The 27,959-nt window shown below is 43.6% G+C and overlaps 1 protein-coding gene across 1 annotated transcript; it reads right to left on the reverse strand.

The window, feature by feature from the left end:
- Positions 1-22: 22 nt before the first annotated feature.
- LOC111180495 (sulfotransferase 2A1-like) lies at positions 23-27,715 on the reverse strand. The gene is given in 6 exon segments (XM_089903475.1): positions 23-4,065; positions 5,924-5,986; positions 5,989-6,100; positions 7,556-7,650; positions 12,227-12,412; positions 27,649-27,715. Coding segments are annotated over 6 exon segments (636 nt in total). The 3' UTR covers positions 23-3,952.
- Between the last annotated feature and the right edge of the window lie 244 nt (positions 27,716-27,959).

Below are 27,959 nucleotides of genomic sequence, written 5' to 3' on the forward strand. Positions count from 1 at the left end.
CTCCTGGAGGGGATGTTTAGGATTGTGTGTCTTCCCTCTATGCCACAGTGATCTCGGGTGGCCTCAGCCTGCAGCAGCTTCAAGCAGGATTTCGGATCCTGGCCACAGGCTGAAGTCAGGCCATGGCAGAGAGAGCACTGAATCCTAGTCACTAGACCAGTGGCCAGTGACAAGGCCCTGGCCCATATGGCTTTGGAGAAAATGAATTTCCACAAAGAAACGGAAAGTAGTGAAACAAGTAAAGTGTTTATTAGGAGGAAAAAGAGTACATATGAATAGGCACACACGGGTGGGCTCCCAGAGAGAGTCGCGCCCTTGTGGTAGTTTGAATCACTTATATGGGGCATTTCTTCCGGGTTTCCTCTGGCCAGTCATCTTGCTTTGCCTGGTTCTGAGTCCGTACTTGGTTTATCTCAGGGTCCTCCCCTGCGTGTGCGTGCATCTCTCAGCCGAGGTGGATTCTTGCGAAGAGGCCTATGGGTAGGCTGACATCACCCCCTTTTTGACCTCCAAGGAGCCTTTCTGCGCATGTGTAGTCGGGAAGGTCTCCTTGACCTCGAGAATGAGAAATATGTGGTGTCTTATCTGGGCAGGGCTCAGCTCCTTCTCTTCATCTTGGAGTATCTGTCCACAGGAGACAGAGTCCAGCTTCTCAGCCTGGGTCCCGTCTATCTCCTGCCTCAACAGGGCTGTGTCAGGTGTGTAGTAGCACTGCCAACCTTTCCCCAGGGCACTGCCCCAAACTGCCGGGGCGATGGGTACCAGCTTCACCCCTTTCCCTTCTCCTGACGGACCAGCCTCAGGACCGGGGTGTCTCCCTCGGTTCTGGCAGGGTCAAGCCAGTCCGTGAGGTCTGTGCCATCCGTGGGGGCGCCCAGGTGGTCCTTGAGACCCTCGAGCGGGTTGCTGCCATCCTTACCCCATTTCTTTGATCTTAGCTCTCCCCAGGCCGCAGCCACGTGGGTTTCCTCACATTCCGTGTGTGAAGAGACAAAAGCAGGTCTGTCGGGCAGCGGGTCTCAAAGGCTGGAGAAGATAGCCCCTCGCTTTGCTTTCTCTTTCCCCACTGGGTGAGAAGGGCTGGGGGTAGGCGGCTCAGCACTGAGATGTGGCAGCTTTGGAAGGGGTGACGCGGGCAGGGTGAGGCTGTTCTCATCCTGTCCAACGTGGCTGAACTTGGATTCCGTGGTCCATGTGGGGACTGGAACTACCCTCCTGGCTTCCAGAGCCCTCACATTATTATCATCCGGAGACAGGGCCTCCTATTTCACCAGCCTGCTGACATCACTCCCACACGGCCCTTTATGATGTAGCAGAAGCTAGTTGAGGCACCCCCATTATGTCAGCCCTTATTCAGCCTTTATTCTTGCCACACATCCAACTGGTCTCCTGTAGACTTTTTTATTTTTTTAATAAATTTATTTATTTATTTTAGGCTGCGTTGGGTCTTCGTTGCTGTGCGCGGGCTTTCTCTAGTTGCAGCGAGTAGGAACAGGGTGGGGGGGCTGCTCTTCGTTGTGGTGTGCGGGCTTCTCATTGCGGTGGCTTCTCATTGTAGAGCATGGGCTCTAGGGGCGCAGGCTTCAGTAGTTGTGGCACGCGGGCTCAGTAGTTGTGGCTCGTGGGCTCTAGAGTGCAGGCTTAGTGGTTGTGGCGCTCGGGCTTCTCACTGTGGTGGCTTATCTTGCTGCGGAGCACAGGCTCTAGGCACGCAGGGTTCAGTAGTTGTGGCACACGGGCTTAGTTGCTCCACAGTGTGTAGGATCTTTCCGGACCAGGGCTCGATGTCCAGCCAGGGAGGCCCCTGTAGACGTTTTTTATTTTTCCCTTCTCTTTCTTGCTTAGCTGCACTCTGACAGTGACTGCCCTCTAGCTAAAGTTGTACTGTGCACCTGATGTTTACTCCTCCAAGACAACACTCCCTAGCACTCCTTTCCTTTGTGAGCGTTCTTCATTCCAGAAAGAACGTCATGGAACGATAACTTTGAGGACCACCAGAACCCGTTCCAGAACCACCTGACGCCAGCCCTAATAATCCCAATGTCTCCAGGTGGAAAGAAGAATGAAGACTACATCAGCCCCGATCCTTATCTACAGCCCTGTTTTCCACCCTGAAATTATAAGACCCCTTCCTATTGCCTAGGAATCAAGGCACAGTTTTCTGTTTTTTGTGGGGTTTTTTTTGTGGTACGCGGGCCTCTCACTGTTATGGCCTCTCCTGCTGCGGAGCACAGGCTCCGGACGCGCAGGCCCAGCGGCCATGGCTCACGGGCCCAGCCACTCCGCGGCATGTGGGATCCTCCCGGACCGGGGCACGAACCCGTGTCCCCTGCATTGGCAGGCGCACTCCCAACCACTGCGCCACCGGGGAAGACCCAAGGCACAGTTTTGAGGGCGTTAGCCTGCTGTGGCCCCCTTTGCCTGGCAAAGTAATAAAGCTACTCTTTTCTACTCCTCCAGGTTCTGTCTCTGTGTTTCTATTCGGCAGTAGTGAACAGAGGCCGGGTTTTCGGTGACATTTACAACCCTGATGAATCCATCTGAGGTCATTGTCTCCACTGCTTTTTGCGTTAGTGGCACTTTTCAAAAGGCACCTAATTCCACAGTCCTAAGAGTTACTGTTCCCCCTGTAACAATCACATTCCAGAGATACTGCACGTGACAGGTCAGCCCTTTCCACCTGTATCCCAACACAGTAGTGAAAACCTTAGCAGGGGACTTCCTTGGCGGTCCAGTGGTTAGGACTCTGCGCTTCCACTGCACGGGGCACGTGTTCGATCCCTGGTCAGGGAAGTAAGATCCTGCATGCCGTGTGGTGCGCCAAAAAACACAAACAAACAAAAAGCCCTTAAGATTTGCCCTGGGATAATATGCCAGGGTCTGTCTGTCTGTTCCCCTCTGCTAGTATTGGGGTCCTCATTGTTGTCTGGCTGGTAAGTGATCAATTCCAGAATCCCATCTTCACAGTTTTATTCCTAGGATGGCTTCTGGGGTTAAGTTTCTTGAGTTGGGTTTCTTAGAAACGGCTTGAAATGGGTGCTTTTGTATAAATGATTCAATGAATGAGTGTGCTCTGCAAAGGTGTGAGGCCAGCACAACACGGCGGGGGTGAGTGGTGGGTCTTGGGGAAGAAGCCAAACACAGATGTGGTTTGTTCTTGTCCCCCAGAGAGCTTGACAACAATGCACACCACGAATCTGCTCCTTTCCTAGCACAAGGTGTTAGTCTTTAGTATTTATCTCTGCAAGTCATTTGCTGGGTGCCGTTTGTTTTTCGGGAAGCCTAATCTTCCAGGAAAGATGTCTCTCGTTTTGCTCAAAGCAATGTTGCAGATAAGAGGGCACCTGCAAGCCCTCAGCCGGCTCCCTCACAGTGGCTGGAACATAAGTGCGTCGGTGTGGTGATCTGAACAAGGTATCCCCTACAGAAACGTACACACTGAATTCTGAGTAGTTATTAATTATGAGATGCCAAAGATACAGAGGGAAGATATGATTGGGGAATGGCTACAGAAGAAGAGGTAAGTATATTAATATATGTAATGTTCTGTGGTGGACTTTCATATACTCACCAATATGGGAAAGTATTCACTTTTACTTTTTAACAGGTTAGAATTCATATGAGGTTTAAAATATTGTTTTCTTTCTTATTCTGTGTGTTTGAAATATTATATAACTTTTTGAAGCTGGCATGTCTTACAGTTAATAAGGAACATGATTCTTTTGTGTGTGTGTGTGCATGTATGTGGGTTCCATTAAAACTTTATTTATGGCACTGAAATTTAAATTTTATATGACTTCCACCTATTATGAAATAGTATTCTTAGAACATGGTTATTTTCAATGAACCACATATTGAATTGTAGGATTAAAATTTGCTTCCTAGGAGCATGCTCGAACACAAGAACATCAGGAAATTCAGCATTTATATCTGATCCAGGAATATAAGGCCATTATTCCCATGGGAATAGGTCTTGAGCGAGCCCAGCCATCTTCTCCTGGTATATTTTATCAAAGGCTTCACTCTGGGCCACTGTAAAGTGACTTTTCCAGTCCCCAATGATTCCTGTCAAATATACAAAAAAATAAGTCCAGATCAGGTTTATAAATAAGGTCTCAAGACTTCACTTGAGCGTCTTCTGTGTCTGTCACCACTGCCAATCTGTCACGAACACTGAACTGGAAATTGCAAGGCAATATAACCGAGTGGTTAAAAGTTTCTTGTCCAGGGTCCGACGGCCACTGGTTTTTGGTAGTATGTTTGAGTCTCCAGTTTGCAATCTGTTTATATTGTGAGGTTTGAATAATCACAAAAGGCAACCACAACAGTAATAACACCTAACCTACATGAAGTAATTTCTCATATGCCAGGCATTGTGTTAGGATGTTATGTGTATACCTCATTTAACCAGCAACACATTTCTTTAGGACAGTGGAGGTTCTTTTCTCCCACGCTGCTCTTACCCTGGGTCATGTAGGTAGATATGGTGTACTTGTGATTGATTGCTACCCCCAAATCATGCCTTCTCTTTCCTTTCTTTTTATTTTATTTTTTATTTTTAGATGTGGACCATTTTTTACAAGTCTTTATTGAATTTGTTACAATATTGCTTCTGTTTTACGTTTTGGCTTTTTGGCCACGAGGCATGTGGGATCTTAGATCCCCAGCCAGGGATCGAACCTGCACCCCCTGCATTGGAAGGCAAAGTCTTACCCACTGGACCGCCAGGGAAGTCCCTTTCCTTTTATTTTTAACTCTCCACCCTTGAATATCACCGCAAACAGCACTACCCAGTGTTTTGTACCTTGCAGTTTTTTCTACCTCGAATGCTCTTCCCTTGGGTAACCAAGCAAACAGTCACATGTCATCTTTTCCTTGAGGTCTCCCCAGCCCCACTCTTGTACACTGCAGGTTGAAAATGGAAACTACCCACTACATGCCGTCAACACCCTCATTCCTTCTGTGTAGTGAACATCTTTGGTCTTTAGTATAGGGTCTCAACAGAAGGTTTGGCCTGGAGCTAAGTCACATGTCTTTCCCCTCATTTTTCTTTTCCCAGGGTTTCTATTTGCCAGCTCCTTTTGGTGGAATAGATATTCCCATTACAAGTCAATACTTGTAAAGGGAGGGTCGCTCCATGGGGCAAGGGACCACACCAGTGTTGTGAGCGGGAACTCTAACAAGAAAATGTGAGGGTGCTCTACACAACAACCAACACCTAGGACATGAGTGGGGACAGGTAAATACATTATTCATAGGCAGTGCTTCATCTTCACAAGTTTTCTTTATGACCTTATAAATATCCCAAATCATTCCTTAAACTCTCCAAGTCAGGTGCCACTTTTGTGATTTTATAGACTCAAATATTTTCCTCGCCCCATATCTTAGTTTATCCACAGAAGCAGAGGAATTCTCTGTCCATTTCTTCCAGGTCCTAAAATTAGAAATGCTCAGGCATAAAAAAAGAACGAAATTCTGCCACTTGCAACAACATGGATGGACTTGGAGGTATTATGCTCAGTGAAGTAAGTCAGACAGAGAAAGACAAACACTATATTTTATCACTTATGTGTGGAATCTAAAAAATAATACAAATGAATGGATATAACAAAACAGAAACAGACTCACAGATATAGAGAACAAACTAGTGGTTACCAGTGGGGAGAGGAAAGGGGGGAGGGGCAAGATTAAGAGGTACAATTAAGAGGTACAAACTACTATGTATAAAATAAATAAGCAACAAGGATATATTGTACAGAACAGGGAATGTAGCCATTGTTTTGTAATAATGTTAAATATTACATTAAATAATGTTAAATGCAGTATAATCTATAAAAATACTGAATCACTATGCTGCACCTGCAACTAATCAATATAATATTGTAAATCAAATATACTTCAGTTTTAAAAAATGCTCTCTTACCTTTTCTCATGAAACCTTTGCTTTGATCCGTAAAGATATCAGGTGATAGGGAATAATTGCTATTTTATTATCTCTCATGGTCTTGAAGGATACATTCTTGAGGACTGCGTTCAGTTCTTCTGGGCTTAGCTTCTTGCCCAAGAAGTGGCTGAGCGTCTCTACACTAGCTTGTATGTCCTAGGATGAGAACCACAGAGAGTGGAAAGAAAATGACAATCGGGAAAAAGAGAGCAAACAGAGACAGTAGAGTGACGACCAGGAGGAGACAGAAAATAAGCGAAAGCAGGAAGAGGATGAGCTCGTCATGCTCGTCTGGAAACGTGCAGTCCAAGTGTGGGACAGAGGAGTGTTTATAAGAGACAGTCTATTTATTTTTTACTTTACTTTTATTTATTTACTTACTTATTTATTTATTTATTTTTGGCTGCGTTGGGTCTTTGTTGCTGCGCGCAGGCTTCTCATTGCAGTAGCCTCTCTTTGTTGCCGAGAACGGGCTCTAGGCTCATGGGCTTCAGTAGTTGTGGCTCAGGGAAGTCCTGAGACAGTCTATTTAAAGTTACGTTGGCCACGGGCTTCCCTGGTGGTGCAGTGGTTAAGAATCCGCCTGCCAATGCAGGGGACACAGGTTCAAGCCCTGGTCCGGGAAGATCCCACATGCCGCGGAGCAACTGAGCCTGTGAGCCACAGCTACTGAGCCTGCGCTCTAGAGCGCACGAGCCACGACTACTGCGCCCATGTGCCGCAGCTACTGAAGCCTGCGTGCCTAGAGCTCATGCTCTACAACAGGAGAAGCCACTGCAACGAGACGCACATGCACCACAATGCAGAGTAGCCCCCGCTCACGGCAACTAGAGAAAGCCCACACGCAGCAACGAAGAGCCAATGCAGCCAAAATGAAATTAATTAAAAAAAAATTTACGTCGGCCACTTTCTCTGGAGGTCAGCCAATGCTTCCTATGAATACTGACATATTCAATTCCTATCAGTCGGTCTGGGAATATGTAAATACTTTTGCCTCTATCCTGACCCTGCCAAGCCCCACCTGCCTTCCATACCCACCGGACACTGCCCCTGGGTTCCCAGATTGCTTCAGATTTTTGCCATGAAATCGTTGATAGCCCTCAGTATGTTACTAAACTCTTTGTCAGTGCCTGCATTAAATGTTGTAAAAAGAAATAAATGAGAAAATTGAAGAAAGAATGTGTACAACCTAAGGAGGTCAAAGAAGAAATGACCCCTCTTGATTTCCTCCCAGGGATAAGATCCGATTGAAAGGGTAGAATAGAAATATTAAAGAATGGATGAGAGAGTGGCATGGACTTATATATACTACCAAATGTAAAATAGATAGCTAGTGGGAAGCAGCCGCATAGCATAGGGAGGTCAGCTTGGTGCTTTGTGACCACCTAAAGGGGTGGGATAAGGAGGGAGGGAGGGAGACACAAGAGGGAGGAGGTATGGGGATATATGTATATGAATAGCTGATTCACTTTGTTATACAGCAGAAACTAACACACTATTGTAAAGCAATTATACTCCAATAAAGATGTTAAAAAATTAATTAATTAAATTAAATTGAAAGAATGGATGGAAGATAGACAGCCATGAGATGGAGCTAGAGAGAATGGTTACCTGTTGCAGCTCGTCATACGGTATCACCAGGAAATTCTCTTTTCCTTTCATCTGCAGCCACTTGTGAACATGGTCAAACCACGATCCATACAGCACTGCAAGAGAAGCGGAGAGAGAAGTACTTGGTTCACTCTCGTGGACCCCACCGCCCCGGGAATGCGGCCCGCTTGATGCACACCCTATGTGTCTGATGAGCAAGTAAGCAAAGCGGGAGGAATCCTTGTCCTTTCTTCTTCGTTGACATGAGAAAGAGAATTTCTGCCTTTACTGCCTGGATGGCCACCAGGTGGTGCCATATACAATGCAGTATTTAAGACGGGCATCTATTTAAAATGGATAACCAACAAGGACCCAGTATAGCACAGAGAACGCTGCTCAATATTATGTAACAACCTAAATGGAAAAAGAATTTGAAAAGGAATAGATACATGTGTATGTATAACTGAATCACTTTCCTGTACACCTGAAACTATCACAACATTGTTAATCAACTGTACCCCAACATAAAATAAAAAGTTAAAAAAAATAATGTGTCACATCTACCTGTGATGAGATTTTTGAACTGTAAAGAGAATTCAGTTAGCAAATGAAAGAGCTAATTTTAAACTCCTTCTAATTTGGAGTCCATGTCTTTGTTCTTTCTGCCATGAATACAGTTTCTTTCCCCTATAACCAGAAACACATGTCTTTTGTATGTCCTTCACCCATCCCAAACCTTTGGAACAGCACATAGTGTGGAAAAAATTTTTTTTTTCCTTTCACAATGTGCATTTGAGGAGTCGTAGGTCAAATGATCCTGTCACTTAGACATTGTTGAATAAGGCATTAGACACATGCAAACCTGTGTCTCTTCCCTGAGATTTTTGGTCTTCATATCAAGAGTAAACTTTCCAGAGGAAAAAAAAAGAGCAAACTTTCTGTCTCTCCTTGTATAACTGCACAATACTATATAAGTTCCCCAATTCAGGAATGGCCAGCTCTCTTTCATATCATGTGAACCAAACTAGCAGAAACCTATGTTGAGACAAAAAAAAAGAAAAAAATTTTTTCATATTCTTTTCCATTGTGGTTTTTTACAAAATATTAAATATAATTCCCTGTGCTATACAGTAGGACCTTGTTGTTTATTTATTTTATACATAGTAGTTGTATCTGCTAATCCCAAACTCCTAATTTATCCCCCCAACTTTCCCCTTTGGTAACCGTAAGTTTGCTTTCTATGTCTGTGAGTCTATTTTTGTTTTGTAAATAAGTTCATTTGTATCATATTTTAGATTCTACATATAAGTGATATCATGTAGTATTTGCCTTTCTCTGTCTGGCTTACTTCACTTAGTATGATCATCTCTAGGTCCACCCATGTTGCTGCAAATGGCATTATTTCATTCTTTTTTATGGCTGAGTAGTATTTCATCGTGTGTGTGTGTGTGTGTGTGTGTGTGTGTGTGTATCACATTTTTTTTTGTTCAGAAAATGAAAATTTCAAGGAGAAAGGTGCAGAGATATAAGATCTTCTGTTTAATCCCATGGTTCCAGCTATTCCTACAGGAATATAGCTCATTGAATTCTTATGTTGGATTCACTGAGACGTGCTTGAATTATTTATCCTGTTTAATTATAATTGCTTGGACTTCCCTGGTGGTCCAGTGGCTAAGACTCCAAGCTCCCAATGGAGGGGACCTGGGTTCCATCCCTGGTCAGGGAGCTAGATCCCACATGCCGCAACTAAGAGTTCCAGTGCCGCAAATAAAAAGAACCCGCATGCCACAACTAAGACCCGGCGCAGCCAAATAAATAAATAAATAAATATTTAATTATAATTGCTTGATCTGTTTTTTATGTTTAAGGTTGTTTGTAACTAAGGGTTTGGTATAATTAAATAGGAGAGATAGTTGTGTTTGACATAATTAGATGATAAACTCCAAGAAGTTAAAAAAACAAAAGGCAAGATTTTTCTCTACCTTGCAATAAAGACACCTAATTTTTTCTTACAAGTGTGGAGCAGGTTTCAGCACAGTCTCAATTATTACACTCCCAAATCCAATAGGGAAATTGAAGCTCCTAGAAGTTAGGTCCTCCTTCTGCTGAAAAAACAGCTAGTAAAATGTTGAACATTCACTGACTGCACACGGACACTGGGAACTGTTTTTTTTTTTTTGGCCATGCAGCTTGTGGGATCTTAGTTCCCCGACCAAGGATCGAACCCATACCCACTGCAGTGGAAGCACAGAGTCCTAACCACTGGACCACCAGGGAAGTCCCCACTGGGAACTCTTTTTTTTTTTTTTTTCCCACTGGGAACTCTTAAAGGAGGGCATTTCATCCAGGAACGTCCAAGATTATGGCCAGGAGGAGCATGTTTGTGATAGGAAAAATTGTAGTAGTTAAAAATATGTTTCCTCTGTGGCTCTACAAGGGAATCAGATAGGATTCCAGAGCATTGGACAAGCTGACACAACTAAAACAGGTGTTTAAATTTTTTTGGCATTAAAGCCCTTTAAAAATATCTTTGATGGAAATCCAGATCCAAAATTTTAGAGTTTTCTTCAGAAATAATATATTTTTTTAATCAAAATATTGCATAAGTTAAATTCCAAGCTCTTGGGAATTCCCTGGCAGTCCAGTGGTTAGGTCTCCACACTTTCACTGCTGTGAGCGCGGGGTCGATCCCTGGTCGGGGAACTAAGATCCCACAAGCTATGTAGAGCAGCCAAAAAAAAAAAACCAAGCTCTTTAATAGAATATTTAAGGTTGTCTCTGATGGTGACCAGGCAGATATTAGTTGCTTCTTTTATATATATCTTTATTGGAGTATAATTGCTTTACAATGTTGCATTAGTTTCTGATGTACAACAAATTGAATCAGCTATATGTATACATACATCTCCATAACCCTTCCGTCTTGAGCCTCCCTCCCACCCTCCCTATCCCACCCCTCTAGGTGGTCACAAAGCATCGAGCTGATTTCCCTGTGCTATGTGGCTGCTTCCCACTAGCTATCTATTTTACATTTGGTAGTGTATATATGTCCATGCCACTCTCTCACTTCGTCCCAGCTTACCCTTCCCTCTCCCTGTGTCCTCAAGTCCATTCTCTATGTCTGAGTCTTTATTCCTGTCCTGCCCCTAGGTTCTTCAGAACCTTTTTTTTTTTTTAGTTTCCATATATATGTGTTGGCATACAGTATTTGTTTTTCTCTTTCTGACTTACTTCACTCTGTATGACAGACTCTAGGTCCATCCACCTCATTTAGTTGCTTCTTTCTTATCACACCCAACTCTCCAAATTTTACCAAACTCTTCTCTCCTCATGCCCTTTCCTGTACTTGTCCTCCGTCGTTGTTCATTGGTAGCCTACGCTACAAACTTTTCTCCACATCTCAATTTTTAAAATAGTTAGCAGTGGATTCTAGAGGTCACTCTGTAATAGAATGGCAACATTCCATTTTTTTTTTAAGTTGAGTAGCATTTCATTATATATTTGGTGGCAACTTTATTTTTTGCTATTACAAATAAGGATAATTTGAATAGTCTAGTAAATCCATCTTCTGCTTCTCCCCACCGCAACTTTTTTTTTTTGTATTTTTGCTAGTACATTTTTTTCCACTGGAGAAAGGGGAGTTAAACATGAATGTGTAAATGCTAGAATGCTAGAATTTGCAAGATGACCCTACATGGGTTAGTACTGTTATCCATGCCACCAGCAACATATGAGCGTGTTGGTCTACCCAGAGTCTCACCGCCACAGCGTGAGTCAAATGTTTTGAATGCTAGCTGTGCTACAGCAGAATGATAGCCACACAAAAGTGTCCACAACCTGATCCCCAAGTCTCTGAATACGTTACTTTTCATGACAAAATGGACTTTGAAGATGCAATTAAATTCAGGATCTTCAAAGGGAGAGATTACCTTGGATTATCCAGGTAGAAACAACGTAATCACAGGTCCTTATATGAGAGCGGAAAGAGTGTCAGAATCAGAGGAGGAGATGTGATGACAGCAGAGTGTGGAAGGATGTGGTCCACGTGCCAAGAAATGTGGGCAGCCTCTAAAAGCTGGAAAAGGCAAGAAGTGAATTCTCTCCTTGAGCCTCAGGAACAGAATGTAGCCACGCCAGCACATTAATTTTAGCCCATACGGCATATTTTGGATTTCTGAACTCCAGAATGTAAGATACTTTTTTGTTTTACTTATTTATTTTATTTTAGGCCACGTCAGGCGGCTTGTGGGACCCTAGTTCCCTGACCAGGGATTGAACCCGGGGCCCTCAGCAGTGAAAGTCCTAACCACTGGACCGCCAGGGAATTCCCAATTTTTTGTTGTTTTAAAGCATTAAATTTGTGGTAATTTGGTACAGCAATGAGAGGAAAGGCATACACTTTCCACTATGACAGATGAGAAACTGTATATCATTGTAGCTTGAATTCATACTTCTCTTATTTTGAGTGTGGTGAATTATCTTTTTATATGTTTATTATATTTAGAAAAAATTTGGGAGAACACAAAGCACATTGGCTAAGATTTCTGTTGTTAACAGGAGGGACTACAGATTTAGCGACATCTAGGTTTCGATTACAATGTGGTTGTTTAAATCATGGGACAGTAAGACCTGGGGATGAGACGCAGAAACTTCTGCATTCCACCTGGAGTCCACATTTTGAGTCAAACTCACCATTTCCTTGAAGGAACCGTTCCGAATATTCTTCAAATGATTCCGGCTCTCTGATGATCTTTACCATTTTCCAGAAATGATAACCGGAAGTAATAACATCTCTGGGATTTCTCATTACATAAATACACTTAAATTTAAAAAAAAAGAGAAAATGAGAATAAATGTATCCATTTCCCTTGCTCCACGCTTTTCACAAATGGAGAAAATGCCAACGCCCATTAAAGTGTTTGGCCACAATTTAGTCTTTAATTCATTTATTTAACAAAATATATTTAGAACCCACAATGTGCCAGACATTTAGTTAGATTCTATAGAAGGAGCAGTGTATAAGATATGGATTGTTTCTGCCCTTAAGAACCTTATGATACATGGAATGATGGTCTTTAAAGTTTTGAGAGGCAGAGATGTTATTACATTTTGAAGAAGTCTGACTTTTATTGGGATTCTGCCCTATTCATTGCTATTCCTGGAATTTCATGTTCCAGGCCTCACTATCTTTTCCTAGGAATTTCTACGATATCAGTATTTCCCAGGTACTAATCAGACAGATGTGAATGGCCAACTGTATATAAGGGTTCGTTTATAAAATTCAAAATGATGGCATGAATAAACTCATGCTGCTGTAGATGGTGAAACCTCAAGAGGAAACAAACTTTCAGGGTTCTCAAAACAAACTTAAAAAAAAAAAGGAACTAGTTTTATGTCAGTAAACCTGGGCTAGGACATGCTAGATCAAGTGTTATATGAGGTCATTTCCAATTCGGATCATTGCTTTACTCCACTGCAGTCATAATCTGAGCTGGGTATCACTTATACGTGGAACCTAAAATATGACACAAATGTTTAAAATCAAATGTCATATCTAAAATATGACACAAACACACAAATGTTTCTCTTCTGTTCTTACTTACAGAACAGAAACAGACTCACAGACATAGAAAACAAACTTACGGTTACCAAAGAGGAAGGCGGGGAGGGATAAATTAGGGGTATGGGATTAGCAAAGACAAACTACTATATATAAAATAGATAAACAACAATAAGCGGATTCTTAATCTACTTATTATATTTCTTAAAATAGATATAATTCATTGAGTATGCACTAGGCTCTGATCTAAGCTAGGCTATCAGTAAAAATTGTGGTCGCTACGGAAACTAACAAATTTTGTCTGTTATTGGTCTTTTTTCAAATGATCTATACATTCCTTTTGGATGTGGCTTGAGGTCATCTTAATCATCACATTCCTCCCAGCCCTTAGCACAGATGAATAAATCCTGCTGGTTCAAGCACACAAAAATGGAGCTTCAACGACGTTGCACTCTTTGTTCATAGACAAAATCTGGAGAACTGAGGTTCAAACCAGAATTTTCTGGCGTAAAGTCATAATCATTTTACAGAGTGTGGTCTTGGACTATTTTTTTTTTTTTGGTTTGTTTTCCTGTTTCATGTATTCTTTCATTCATTCAATATTTTCTTTCTTTATTATTTTATTTTACTTAGGTATAATTGACATACAACATTATATTCGTTTCAGGGGTAAACCATAATGATTCAAAATGATGACCACAATAAGTCTAGTTAACACTGGTCACCAGACATAGTTACAGAATTATTTTTTTCTGGTGATGAGAATGCTTAAGATTTACTCTTTCAGCAACTTTCAAATGTGCAGTGCAGCATTATTAACTATTGTCACCAGGCTGTACATCACATCCCCATCATTTATTTATTTTATAACTAGAAGGTTGTACCTTTTGACCTCCTTTACCCATTTTGCCCACCATCCACCCTCCACCTCTAGCAACTACCAATCTGTTCTCTGTCTCTATGAGCTTTTTCTTTTTAATTTTGGATTCCACATATAAATGAGATCAAGTGGTATTTATCTTTCTCTATCTGACTTATTTCACTAAGCATGAATGTCCTCAAGGTCTATCCATGTTGTCACAAATGGCTTGATTTCATTCTTTTTCATGGCCGAGTAATATTCCACTGTGCAGTTGACCCTTGAACAACATAGGTGTTGGGGGTACTACCCCCTACATGGTGGAAAACCCAAGTACTTCTATCTCTGCTTCAAAAGCAAAGGAACTGATACTCACCCAAGGGCAGGAAGTGGAAACAGTCTGGATAGAATCAGGACTCAAACCCTAATTCTTTTGATTCCACATATTGTGCTCTCTAATCGAACAGAAACATTTTCCCACACTTAGTTAATTTAAAAAGCAATAAAATGGGGCTTCCCTGGTAGTGCAGTGGTTGAGAATCCGCCTGTCAATGCAGGGGACACAGGTTCGATCCCTGGTCCGGGAAGATCCCACGTGCTGCGGAGCAACTAAGCCTGTGCACCACAACTACTGAGCCTGCACTCTAGAGCCCACAAGCCACAACTACTGAGCCTGCATGTCACAACTACTGAAGCCCATGCTCCTAGAGCCCATGCTCAGCAACAAGAGAACCCACCACAATGAGAAGCCTGCGTACCACAATGAAGAGTAGCCTCCGCTCACCACAACTAGAGAAAGCCTGTGCACAGCAACGAAGACCCAACGCAGCCAAAAATAAATAAATAAAATAAATAAATTTATTAAAAAATAAAAAGCAACAAAATGAAAATACAGTACTATATTTATTGAAAAAAATCTTTGTATAAATGAAACTCACAGTTCAAACTCATGTTGTTCAAAGGTCAACTGTATGTATATATACATTTTTATATATATATATATATATCTCACATCTTATTTATCCATTCATCCATCAGTGGATACTTATGTTGCTTCCACATCTTGGTAATCATAAATAAGGTTGCATTGAACATGGAGGTGCATCTATCTTTTCAAATTAGTGTTTTCGTTTTCTTTAGATAAATACCCAGAAGTGGAATTGCTGGATCAAATGATAGTTCTATTTTTAATTTTTTGATGAACCTCCATGCTGTTTTCCATACTGGTTGCGTCAATTTACATGCCCACCATCCAATATTTTCTTAAATCTCTATATTGTTTTAAGCATTCTGGTAGGTTGGTGTAAAATGGTAAAAAAAAAAAAGCTACAAAATAAACCTGGTCTTCATAATCGTGGTGATCACAGTAAAATAAATATACCTGACAATAAACAAGCAAACAAATAGAAACATAGTACAATATTAATATTATGAAAAACACTGTGATGTTAGAATATTTTGATCATACTTCCACTACCACATCACATACGATTGTTTGAGGGAGTTTCATACATTTTTTCTTTCTTCCTTTTATGTATTTATTCATTTTTGGTTGCACAGCAAAGTAATTCATATATATATATATATATATATACTTTTTCAGATTCTTTTCCATTAGAGGTTATTACAAGATATTGAGTATAGTTCCCTGTGCTATACAGTAGGGCCTTATTGTTTATCTATTTTACATACAGTCGTGTGTATCTGTTAATCCCAAATTCCTATTTCATCCTCCCCTTTCCCCTTTGGTAACCACAAGTTTGTTTTCTATGTCTGACAGTGTATTTCTGTTTGTAAATAAGTTCAGTTTCACACAGTTTTGATAATACCTTCGGTGTCACGTTTTAAACTATAATCTAAGATGAGTGAAGATGCACATTTACAGCACAGGGTCACTCAGTGTTAGGGTCCTCCTTTAGAGGTCCTGAGATTATGCCTCAGAGGTCTGTGGATCTATTAAGTGGGAAAGACATGCCCTAAATGATTTCACGATTAGAAAAACCCAGTGGGATTTCAAACATGTGTTCCAATCCTACATTTCTTCTGAAATACAGATGCTGATTTACAGTTGAGACACCTCCCATATGGTCATATCAATGTTGGGTACCTAGGGGTTGGGGGTGCAGCCAGGGTTTATTTAATTAAGGACCGAGTATTCTCTGGAGCAGCAGCAGGGAGATTGTCTGGTATGTGTCACCATAGCTTGGAACAAGCTTTTCTAATATGCTTACTTCACTGAATCACATTTTTTAAAATTTATTTTTTAATTGAAGTATAGTTAATTTACAATGCTGTGTTAGTTTCAAGTGTATAGCAAAGTGATTCAGTTATACATACATGTATATCTATTTTTTTCATCTTCTTTTCCCTTATAGGTTATTACAAAATATTGAGTATCGTTCCCTGTGCTATACTTGTCGTTTACTTATTTTATATATAGTAGTGGGTAACTGTTAATCCCAAACTCCTAATTTATCTCCCCCACCCCCACCCCTTTGGTAACCATAAGTTGGTTTTCTATGTCTGTGAGTCTATTTCTGTTTTCTAAGTAAGTTCATTTCATTTGTGTCATTTTTTAAGATTCCACATATAAGTGATATCATATAACGTCTGTCTTTGTCTGACTTAACTTCATTTAGTATGATCATCTCTAAGTCCATCCGTGTTGCTGCAAATGGCATGATTTCATTCTTTTTTTTGGCTGAGTAATATTCCACTGTGTATATGTACGACATCTTTTTTTTTTTTTTTTTTGCTGTACGCGCCTCTCACTGTTGTGGCCTCTCCCATTGCGGAGCACAGGCTCCAGACGCACAGGCTCAGCGGCCATGGCTCACGAGCCTAGGCGCTCTGCGGCATGTGGGATCTTCCCGGACCGGGGCACGAATCCGTGTCCCCTGCATCGGCAGGCGGACTCTCAACCACTGCACCACCAGGGAAGCCCGCCCAGTATCTTTTTCTCTGAGCTTTTCTTCCAGTCACTTTCTGTGTCACACCAAATCCCAAGACACATTTTGAACTTTGCTTACTGTGCCAAAAATCACGGGACATTATTACAATTCCAAAATCTCTGCAAAATATGTTTATGTAACAGCAAAGGTCACAGGGAGATTGAAAAGAATCAGGAATAGTGGACATGCTTGGAATTCCCAATAAGAAAGAGGTTTCTCTCTCTCTCTCTCTGGTAACTTATGTTACCAAAGGGTAGAAGTGGGGGGGGGGGCGGGGAGGGATAAATTAGGATTTGGGGATTGACATATACACACTACTATATATAAAATAGAGAACCAACAAGGACCTACTGTATAGCACAGGGAACTACACTCAATATTTTATAATAACCTATAAGGGAAAAGAATCTGAAAAAGAATGTATATATAAAAGAATATATATATGTAACTGAATCACTTTGCTGTACACCTGAAACTGAATATATATATGTAACTGAATCACTTTGCTGTACACTTGAAACTAACACAACATTGTAAATCAACTCTACTTCAATTAAAAACAATAGAAGTACCTATGACTTGCCAAATTCTTTCTATCGCCCTCAACCAGGAAAAAGGATTGTGAGGTCTTTAATCTATGTAGTACAAGCAATTCTTTCAGAGCATGTTGTATATTTGAGGGCTTAGTTTTTGTTTTCTGGGTCTTGAGAGCAAGGAAGAAGCTATATTCATCCAGGTGTTACAGAAACACTGGGGAGTTTGCCCCCAGACTGATCTATATTAAAACAATTGTTAGACCTATACTTGCTGAAAGAACTTGGAGTAAATATTTAAGCTCCCTGAACAAAAACGTTCCTGGGTGTTCCACGACAGCAAAACCAACTTGAAAGAGATTACAAGGGTTGTAAAAACACACATGTGACCTCATTGGCACACAATCAATGCTCCAAAATTGGATCTTTGATTGTAATTATATTTCTCCATTGACTATATGAACCCTGTTTTTTTTTTGGCCGAGCTGCGTGGCATGCAGGATCTTAGTTCCCCGACCAGGGATGGAAGCCACGCCCCCTGCAGTGGAAGCGAGGAGTCTTAGCCGCTGGACCGCCAGGGAAGTCCTCTGAGCTATTTATAGAACTGAAACCCCCAACAAATGGAAGATGTTAGCTTTCTTCATTCCAGAGAAGACCACCTGAGGCCAGATGAAAGGAGTACCGTCCCTGCACACACCCAAATCCTTACCAGCAGCCCCACCCTTGAACCGTGGCTATAAAACTCCTCACCAAATCCTCCTGAGTTGGGACACACAGTTTTAAGGCGCACAAGCCTGCTGCATCCCCCTTTGCCTGGCAAAGCAATAAAGCTATTCTTTTCTATTTCACCCAAAACTCTGTCTCCGAGATTCGATTTGGCACCCAGTGCACAGAGGCCAAGTTTTCGGCATCAACTACAGTGACTCACCTGCCTACACCGTTTGTACCAACAGTATGGCTTATGCCGAACACCAGCTTTCCTTCTGGGAGTCTGGGATTTGGGTAGGTGCTAGGCAGGGGGAGCCTTTGTGACCAGCCCCCAGTAAAAACCCTTTGGCCCTAAGTCTCTAATGAGCTTCCCTGGTGGACACCTCACAGGTGTTGATGAAAAGCTTAATCAATAGTTGATCTAAGAAAGAAATGGATTTTCTGTTTGTTTTTTTTTTTGGCCGTGCCGCATGGTTGTGGGATCTTAGTTCCCAGACCAGGGATTGAACTGGGCCCTTGGCAGTGGGAGTGCTGAGTCCTAACCACTGGACCACCAGGACATTCCCAGAAGTGGAAAATTTTATTCCAGCCAACCTGAGGGTTATAACCCAGGAGACAGTCTTTCAGAAAGCTCTGAAGACTGTTCCACCCATTAGAGGTCAAAGCACAGTTATGTAAGTTTTTGAGACAAAGGTTTATAGTCAGATGACGTATTGACAGTGTACACAATCCAGATCTACACGTACACGTGCAAACTGAGTAGCGGTCTAAGCAGATAGGGTAGGGGGTGTCCAGAGAAAGGGAACCAGGCATGGCTTTCTTGACACAGAGAAGCCATTTTCGGCCTGAGCCACTTTGTGATCTGAGCCTGCACGCAGCGCTTATCTTTGAACAGGTCTCACTAATTAATGATCTTGAGGGAACAGAAGAATGCAGGAACAAAGGACTGTTATCAGGCAAGGGACAACAGCAAAGATAATAAATCAGTTGTAAAGACTCCCAGTTCCGTTTCGCATTAGCCTGAAGCACATCCTTGAGCTGTTTTGCGGAATTTAAACCCTCCTCAAGGGCCCAACCGCCAGATGAACTGGATGATGTTGACCTTTTCTGACCCTCTTGACTTCAATCAACTAACACTTGGACTCAACCTTAGCCCCAATTCTATGCTGAATTCTCCCCAATTTTGCTGTTTGGGAAAAATCCCTGGTGTTCTCCTTCCTTGCTGCAGGCTCAGCAGCCATGGCTCACGGGCCCAGCCGCTCTGCGGCATGTGGGATCCTCCCAGACCGGGGCAAGAACCCGTGTCCCCTGCATCGGCAGGCGGACTCTCAACCACTGCGCCACCTGGGAAGCCCGTAATACATCCTTCTTAATCCCAGTCTTTGGCTTGGTCGTGTCTTTTGGTTCGATGCCCACCAAGAGGGGTATCCAGTTTTTGGGTAACAGTGGGTCATGGGTCATTGTCGCCCCTGACAAGATTAAGAAAGAAGTTTATCTCCTGAGGCGGTCTGGTTAAGGCAGGTGCACAATACACATTAAAGGGGAGGGAGGAGGCCCAAACAGGCAGAGAAAATTCTTACATTTAAATTATCTTGTCTTGACATAAAATATGAATTGGATTTCATCACAGGTGTTGTCACATCACTGGAGGAATTCAGTGTGATCAGCGTAGGGACTTCCTGGGTGGTCCAGCGGCTAAGACTCTGAGCTCCCAATACAGGGGGCCCGGGTTCGATCCCTGGTCAGAGAACTAGATCCCACATGCATGCCACAAAGAAGATCCTACATGCCGCAACTAAGACCCAGTCCGAGGAATAAAGACGCAGATGTAGAGAATGGACTTGAGGACACGGGGAGGGGGAAGGGTAAGGTGGGACAAAGTGAGAGAGTGGCATGGACATATATACACTACCAAATGTAAAATAGCTAGCTAGCGGGAAGCAGCCACATAGCACAGGGATGGGATAGGGAGGGTAGGAAGGAGACGCAAGAGGGAGGGGATATGGCGATATATGTATACATATAGCTGATTCACTTTGTTATACAGCAGAAACTAACACAACACTGTAAAACAATTATACTCCAATAAAGATGTTAAAAAGAAAAAAAGAAGACCCGGTCCAGCCAAATAAATATATATATATATATATATTTAAGTGTGATCAATGTGACTCGCAAGGAGAGGACTTGAAAGCTTGGGCCTGGTTTTCTGCAGATCCCACCCCATGTGCCTTTACCTCTGCTGATTTTGTCATGTATCCTTAGCTGCAATGAACCATAGCTAGGAGTACGACTCTACGCTGAGACCTGTGAGGCTTCCTAGGGAATCATCCAACCCGGGGGTGGGCTTGGAGGCCCCCAACACACCCACATTCAGCCCTTTCTGCCTCCTCACCCTGCCAAGTCGACCCCACATCTGTTGCCCCCCTGGCTGGGTTTGCCTTGATGCACCCTCCATCCCAGTACTTGCCACCGGTATCCAGGTGTATGGATATACGTTTTCAAGCTCATCTAGATTCCATACATACTTTTTATATTTTCTTCCGGTATTTTACATCTTTTTTTTTGAAACAACTAGCTATGTGATTTTGCCTGAATAACAATTATGGGATTCAGTTTCTTCATCTGGCAAATTAGGGGATTGGTCTAGTCTTATTCATGGTCCCCCTCAGGCCTCAAATTCAAAAATATTGTATGACCGTGTGTCAATTTTTTTTTTTGCGGTACGCGGGCCTCTCACTGTTGGGGCCCCTCCCACTGCGGAGCACAGGCTCCGGACGCGCAGGCTCAGCGGCCATGGCTCACAGGCCCAGCCGCTCTGCGGCACGTGGGATCTTCCCGCACCGGGACACGAACCCGCGTCCCCCGCATCGGCAGGCGTACTCTCAACCACTGCGCCACCAGGGAAGCCCCTGGCGTGTCAATTTTTAAAGCCTGTATATGAGACGGAAAACTCAAATGTTTGGAGGTGTTAGACACACAGGATCAATGAGTGAAGTGTGGTAACTATGGCTGACAGTGAACCAGGCAACAAAAGACCATCCAAAGCTGTGTAACCAAGACAACCTACCACCTGGGAGAAAATATTTGCAAACGATGAGACTGACAAGGGCCTAAACTCCAAAATATACAAACAGCTCATACAACTCAATAACAAAAAAACCCCCAAACAACCCAATAAAAAAATGGGCAGAGACCTAAATAGACATTTCTCCAAAGAAGACATACAGATAGCCAACAGGCACATGAAAAGCTGCTCAACATCACTAATTATTAGAGAAATGCAAATCAAAACTACAATGAGCTACCACCTCACACCAGTCAGAATGGCCATCATCAAAAAGTCTACAAATAACAAATGCTGGAGAGGGTGTGGAGAAAAGGGAACCCTCTTACACTGTTGGTGGGAATGTAAATTGGTGCAGCCACTATGGAAAACAGTATGGAAGTTCCTCACAAAAGTAAAAATAGAACTACCATATGATCCAGCAATCCCATTCCTGGGCATATATCCAGAGAAAACCATAATCCAAAAGGATACTTGCACCCCAGTGTTCAATTGCAGCTCTATTTACAATAGCCAAGACATGGAAGCAACCTAAATGTCCATCGACAGATGAATGGATAAAGAAGATGTTGTACATATATACAATGGACTATTACTCAGCCATAAAAAGGAATGAAGTAATGCCATTTGCAGCAACATGGATGGACCTGGAGATGGTCATACTAAGTGAAGTAAGTCAGACAGAGAAAGACAAATATCATATGATATCACTTACATGCGGAATCTAAAATACAACACAAATCAACATACCTACAAAAAAGAAACAGACTTGGAGAGAACAGACTGGTGGTTGCCAAGGGGAGGGAGGTGGAGGGGGAAGCATTGGGAATTTGGGATTAGCAGAGGCCAACTAGTTTATATAGTATGGATAAACAACAAGGTCCTACTATATAGCACAGGAAACTATATTCAGTATCCTGTGATAAACCATAATGGAAAAGAATTTGAAAAAGAATATATATATATATGTATATAACTGAGTCACTTTGATATACAGCAGAAATTAACACATTATAAATCAAATTTACTTCAAAAAATTAGAAAAAAAAAAGCTGTGTGACCTTGGGGAGGGCACTCAGCTTCTCTGTGCCTGTCTCCTCATATGCAAAATGAGGATGACAGCAGAATCCACTTCAAAGGCTTGGTGTAGAAACCCAATGAAGTCATTTGCATACTGCATTTAGCAAAATATGTAGCAGGAGACTAGAACTTGACAAAAGTTAGCCAGTACTATTATTAATGATTTTAAAATTGAAATAATAAGAAACTACCCTTTAAGTTTCAGGGACAATGACATGAGAATAATGCAGGTAAAGCATAAGCACGTAAGAGACACTTAATAAAAAGTCACTGTATTAGTCAAGGTTCTCCAGAGAAACAGAACCGATAGGAGATATATCGATACAGATATATACTGTATATTTATTATGAAAAATTGTCTTATAATAATTGGTTCACGATTGGCAGAGAAGTCCCACAATCGGGGAGAACCAGGAATGCCAGTGGTTCCAGTCCAAGGGCAAGAGAAGACCAATGTCCCAGCTCAATAGTCAGGCAGAGAGAGTGACCCCTACCCATTGGGGAGGACCATCTGCTTCACCCAGTCTACCGATTCAGACACTAACTTCCAGAAACATCCTCACAGACACACCCAGAAATAAACATCTGGGAACCCTGTGAGCCAGTCAGGTTGGCACATAAAATTAACCATCACAGTCCCCCCAAAAGAAGGTGAGGGAAGATTTATTTTGAAAATACCATAAGACCATACTATAAGACATCACAAAGTGGTGAGCAACGGGCTATAGCCAGCCTCCACGTGTGTTTGGTCAATATAGTGTTTGCAAAAAAATATTGATTAGTTCCCATCTCTGAAAATGGAGATGCTTTCCACACGCATTGGAATTTCTTGGGTGGGGGGCAGATCACAATTTAAGAGAATTAATTCTAGGTCTGCATTCCACGTGGCGACGCTTTGCTGGAGATTTGGGATGGCTTCGCAGTATGCAACAATTCCCATCGCTCCCTGCGTCTCACACCCAGACAGCTTCCCTCACTTGCCCCATTCGCCTGGCTCCCCCCAGGGAGCCGAGATTGAGATCCCCGGTAGAAGCAGCACCCCTAGTTCCGTGGAGCAATTGCAGGATGCGGCCACCAGGTGGCGCGCGAGTCATTCCCACGGGCCAGGGTCTCTCAGAAGAGCATCTCACACCTACCAGAGGCCCTACTACGTACCAGCAGCCTCACGTGTTTCTTAAATCAATCCTCACGCGTACACAGAGGGAGTCATGCTTCCTACGTGGCAGCGGAGGCTCAGAGACAGAGGCTGTGACTCAGTGTCTCCATTTATAAGACAGGCGTTGCAGCAAGGATTCCATGAGATGGTGTGTCAAGTTGTTGGCAGAACTTCTGCTGCGTAGTCAGGGTCTTTCCAGCTCCGGGGTGGAACCCTGACTTTCAGCTGGTCCGAGGGCAGCCTGATCAAGGCTACACTTCTTGGCCTCCCTTGCAGCCGGTGTTCTGGGCCATGGGACGTGGCATAAGTGGTGTACCCTCCTCACCCGCCTTCACCTCATCTCTCCTCCTTTACATTTCCCTGAGTTTCTTCCCAGAAATCGTCCCTGGGGTACCCCCTGCCCCGCCTCCCCTCCCCCAGCTCGGGTGAAGGAAGTACTTACTTGCTTAGGATCCCCTGGGAGCCTGTACTTTTCCTCCTTATAGCACTTTTCACATTCTTATGGTTACCTATTCATTTGTCTTCCCGACCCCTGCCAACACCACCCTATCCCAAAGGTGTCTGCAAGGTGCAGCTGACAGCCTCGTGGCAGGGCAGGCACTCTTGAGTGGCAGGAACGAATGAGGACGTACTTCTGGACTAAAATGCCAGGCTCTCAACCTGGGCTGCACCTCCTGGGGAGCTTTTTTTTTTTTTTTTGGCCCCAGCTTCATTGAGCTATAACAGACATATAACACTGTGTAAGTTTAAGATATAAAATGTGTTGATTTGATATATTTTATATTGCAATATGATTACCACCATAGCATTAGCTAATGCGTCCATCCTATGACATAATTACCATTTCTTTAAAAAAAAACCATCCCAGCACCACCTGGAGCCAACTGAAGCCCAGTGTCTGCGATGGGGCCCCGCCATGGTGATTCCAAAGGGCAAGAGATTAAGTAAATGCTATAGGTTGCTGTGAAGCTTTGCAACTACGAAGGACCAGACCTTGCCATAATTTAGCGGTTATCAGGTTTCTATGACCCTTAAAGTACTGAGTAAGAATCTTAACTTCCTCAAGTGTCTGTAAGGAGCCTAGCGCTCCTTAACTGACCCTTCAAGTGGTCAGAATATAAGCAGCTTTGGGTGGGGAAAAAGCTCTTTGCAGGAAAGAGCTCTCTTCAGAAGGCATCCCTTTGTCTTGTCACTAATCTTAAACCAGGTGCCCCCATGCTCTACTTATCTCCGGCCCTAACACACCTTTCAAATCTTTTGATCACACAATACCTTGCCTAACCTATTGGTTTTTCCGTAGATCAAAGATGTAGAGGGGCTTCCCTGGTGGCACAGTGGTTGAGAGTCTGCCTGCCGATGCAGGGGACACGGGTTCGTGCCCCGGTCCGGGAAGATCCCACATGCCGCGGAGCAGCTGGGCCCGTGAGCCATGGCCGCTGAGCCTACGCGTCCGGAGCCTGTGCTCCACAACGGGAGAGGCCACAACAGTGAGAGGCCCGCGTACCGCAAAAAAAAAAAAAAAAAAAAAAGATGTAGAAATGAAGAATAAGTAATTAACTGATGACCAGACCAGATCTCTTCCCTAGCTTCCCCTTCAGTAATCTCTCAAACAAACTGTGTGAACAAGATAGCATCTAGAGAAAAATCACAAGAAGTCAACAAGCCTGCACACAGTGGGGGATGGTGACGACTGACCCCCCATCTCAGTGATTAACCGAGATGACTTCCCTGTCTCCCTTTAAAAGCTTTCATGACGGAGCAGAATCTTTTGTGTTGTTTTGTTTGTTTGTTTGTTTCGGAGCAGAATCTTTAGAGGTGGTTTTTGGGAGACGCTGAGTCCACCGTCTCCCCAGACTGCTGGCATCCTGATAAAAGGCAGCCTTCCATTCCACCAACATCTGTGAGTATTGATGGGGCAAGTGGCAAGCAGCAGGAGTGATTCGATAACAAGAAGCCACAAAGAAAAGTCTTGGAGTGCTTCCCTCCTCCCACCACCCCCAACACAGGATGACCATATCAGCCGGGTTTCCTAATCCCCCTAATTTTATCCCTTCTCCACATCATTTTCAAACTCGAGCACATCAGAACCACCTGAAGGCCAGTTAAAACACGGAGTGCTGGCCACACTCCCTGTGTTTCTGGTCTGGAGTGGGCCCCAAGGAATTTGCGTTGCTAACAATCTCCCAGAAAGTGCAAGTGTTGCTGGTCAGGGGACCCGCAATTTGAGAACCATTAGCCTGAGTACTTCTTTTTTTTTGGCCGTGCTACACGGCTTGCAGGATCTTAGATCCCCGACCAGGGATGGAACCCTCGCCCTCAGCATTGAAAGCGCTGAGTCCTAACCACTGGACTGCCAGGGAATTCCCAGCCTGAGGACTTTTTAGATTTTAATTTTCATGAAATAGTAATGAGTTCGTACTCAGACTGGCTCTCATCCACATGAGGTAGATGCATCTAAGACTTCCCCTGCCCTGTGGGGTGGGCACCATGATGCAGGCGTGGAAAGGCAGGTGAGGCGGGCCCTGCATCACCACCAGACTCCCCCAAGGCTCGCAGGATCCCTCGGAGGTGCGTGGGCTGTCCTGGTCTTGCTCAGGGTCAAAAAGAAAGCGGGGGGGCCTTTCTTAGGGGCACAGAGGACCGAGGAATCCAGAAAAGGGTTACGTCTTCCAATTCTGACACCAATTACAATGTGTTTTTTTCACACACCACCAAGCAATTCTCTGACACCAGCTGGGCGTCCAACAATTCAACTCAATTCTGACAATATCTACCCAGAGACAGTATCAGATCCCACAGGTTAAGGGCTCAGTCCCACAAGACTGCCCTGTCCCCTCCATGTCAGACACCGAACACACATCCAGGTTGTCACCTGTGCTTCTGACCCACTGGCTATGGATTTGAGGCTCCAACGACCCCCTCCTTGGGCTCAGTTAACTGGTGAGAGAGGCTCACAGAACTCAGAAAAACATCTTACTTACCAGATGACCAATTTTTTATTTTATCTTATTTTATTTATTTATTTTTGGACACACCGCATGGCATACAGGATCTTAGTTCCCCGACCAGGGATTGAACCTGGGCCCCCTGCACTGGAAGCGTGGAGTCCTAACCACTTGACCACCAGGGAATTCCCACCACATGACCAGTTTATGATAAAATAATGTAACTCAGGAACAGCCAGATGGACCAGATGTATAGGGCAAGGTGTGAAGAAAGGGCTTGGGGCTTCCATGCCCTCTGCGGTGCTCCGCTCTCCCAAATCTCCATGTGTCCACCCACCTGGAAGCTCTCAGAACCCCATCCTCCTGGGCTTTTATAAAGGCTTTATTACCTCGGCACGCTTGATTAAATCCCTGACCGCTGACAATCGCCAGTCGCTAGGCTGGCGCCCCTGGCAACCAGCCCAGAGTCCCTACATGCTTGCCAAAAGCCATCGCACTAACGTATCAAAAGCACCTTTATCAACTCTCATTACTTATGAAATTCCAAGGGTTTTAGGAGCTCTATGCCCTAAAGAATGGGAACAAAGACCAAATATATGTTTCTTATTATAAATCGCCCTTGGATATTGCTATGAAATCGCTATAATATCAGAGGTGGCAAAATGTGTGGCTAAGGGCAGATCTTTTGACATTAAGGAGATGTGCTGGGTCTAGTTACTTGCTCTGTGTCCCTGTTCAAGTGAGGCAGCCTGCTTCAGGCTTGACTTCCTTCTTGGTGAAATGGAGATTTTTGAGAGGAACTACATTCATGGGATTGCAGTGAAGGTTGAGTAATAGAAGCGTTTTATAACGCTTTGGCACACGATGAGTATTCGACACGTGGTAGCTGGCATGAGCTGATACGAATTCTATTAAACCTGTAACGTCTATCATTTTTCGAAAGCGATTTTGTGCCAGCCATTTTGCATTTATCATCATTAAAAAATAATTCTAAAACAATCATCAATGATTACTGAGCTCTTGTTAGAAAGCATTCTTAAGAGCTGTGGGTGTGGTGCAAACTCCTAACCAGGATGCCTTATATCAGCCCAGAGGAGGGAGAGGGCGAGGCTCAGAACCCGCACCGCCTTCAAATTTGCTCCTTCTCCTCCCAGGGGGAGCTATGACGTCACATGCGAGCTAGGAGTGGCTGTTACCACGGAGACTGGGAATCCCAGTGGGAACCCTGGGTAGGGTATCCGGGGATCTCACTCACCTCCCCGGGGCACTTCTACGGAGCCCGCAGTTCTGGCCCCGGAAACGCAGTCCGGAGCGCCTCGCATGCGCAAATTTGGCCATGCCCCAACGCGACCTACGACCCCACCCAGTAGCCGGAGGTTTGCGGACCCCCGCCCTCCACTAACCGAGAATGAACGCGGGGCCAACGCAGTACGCACGCGCACCCCTGACCTGTCCTTCAAAGCTGGTGACGTGATCGCTCCGCCAATAAGAATCCTTCTTCCAACCTGGCCCCGCCTCATTTTTTCTGGCTTTCGGCGTCTCGCTGTCTCCAAGGCAACCTTCGGA

This window comes from Delphinapterus leucas, chromosome 20, assembly GCF_059928025.1.
Source record: "Delphinapterus leucas isolate spDelLeu-1000000601 "Yukka" chromosome 20, BTC_Dleu_Yukka2, whole genome shotgun sequence".
In the NCBI taxonomy this organism is placed as follows: Eukaryota; Metazoa; Chordata; class Mammalia; order Artiodactyla; family Monodontidae; genus Delphinapterus; species Delphinapterus leucas.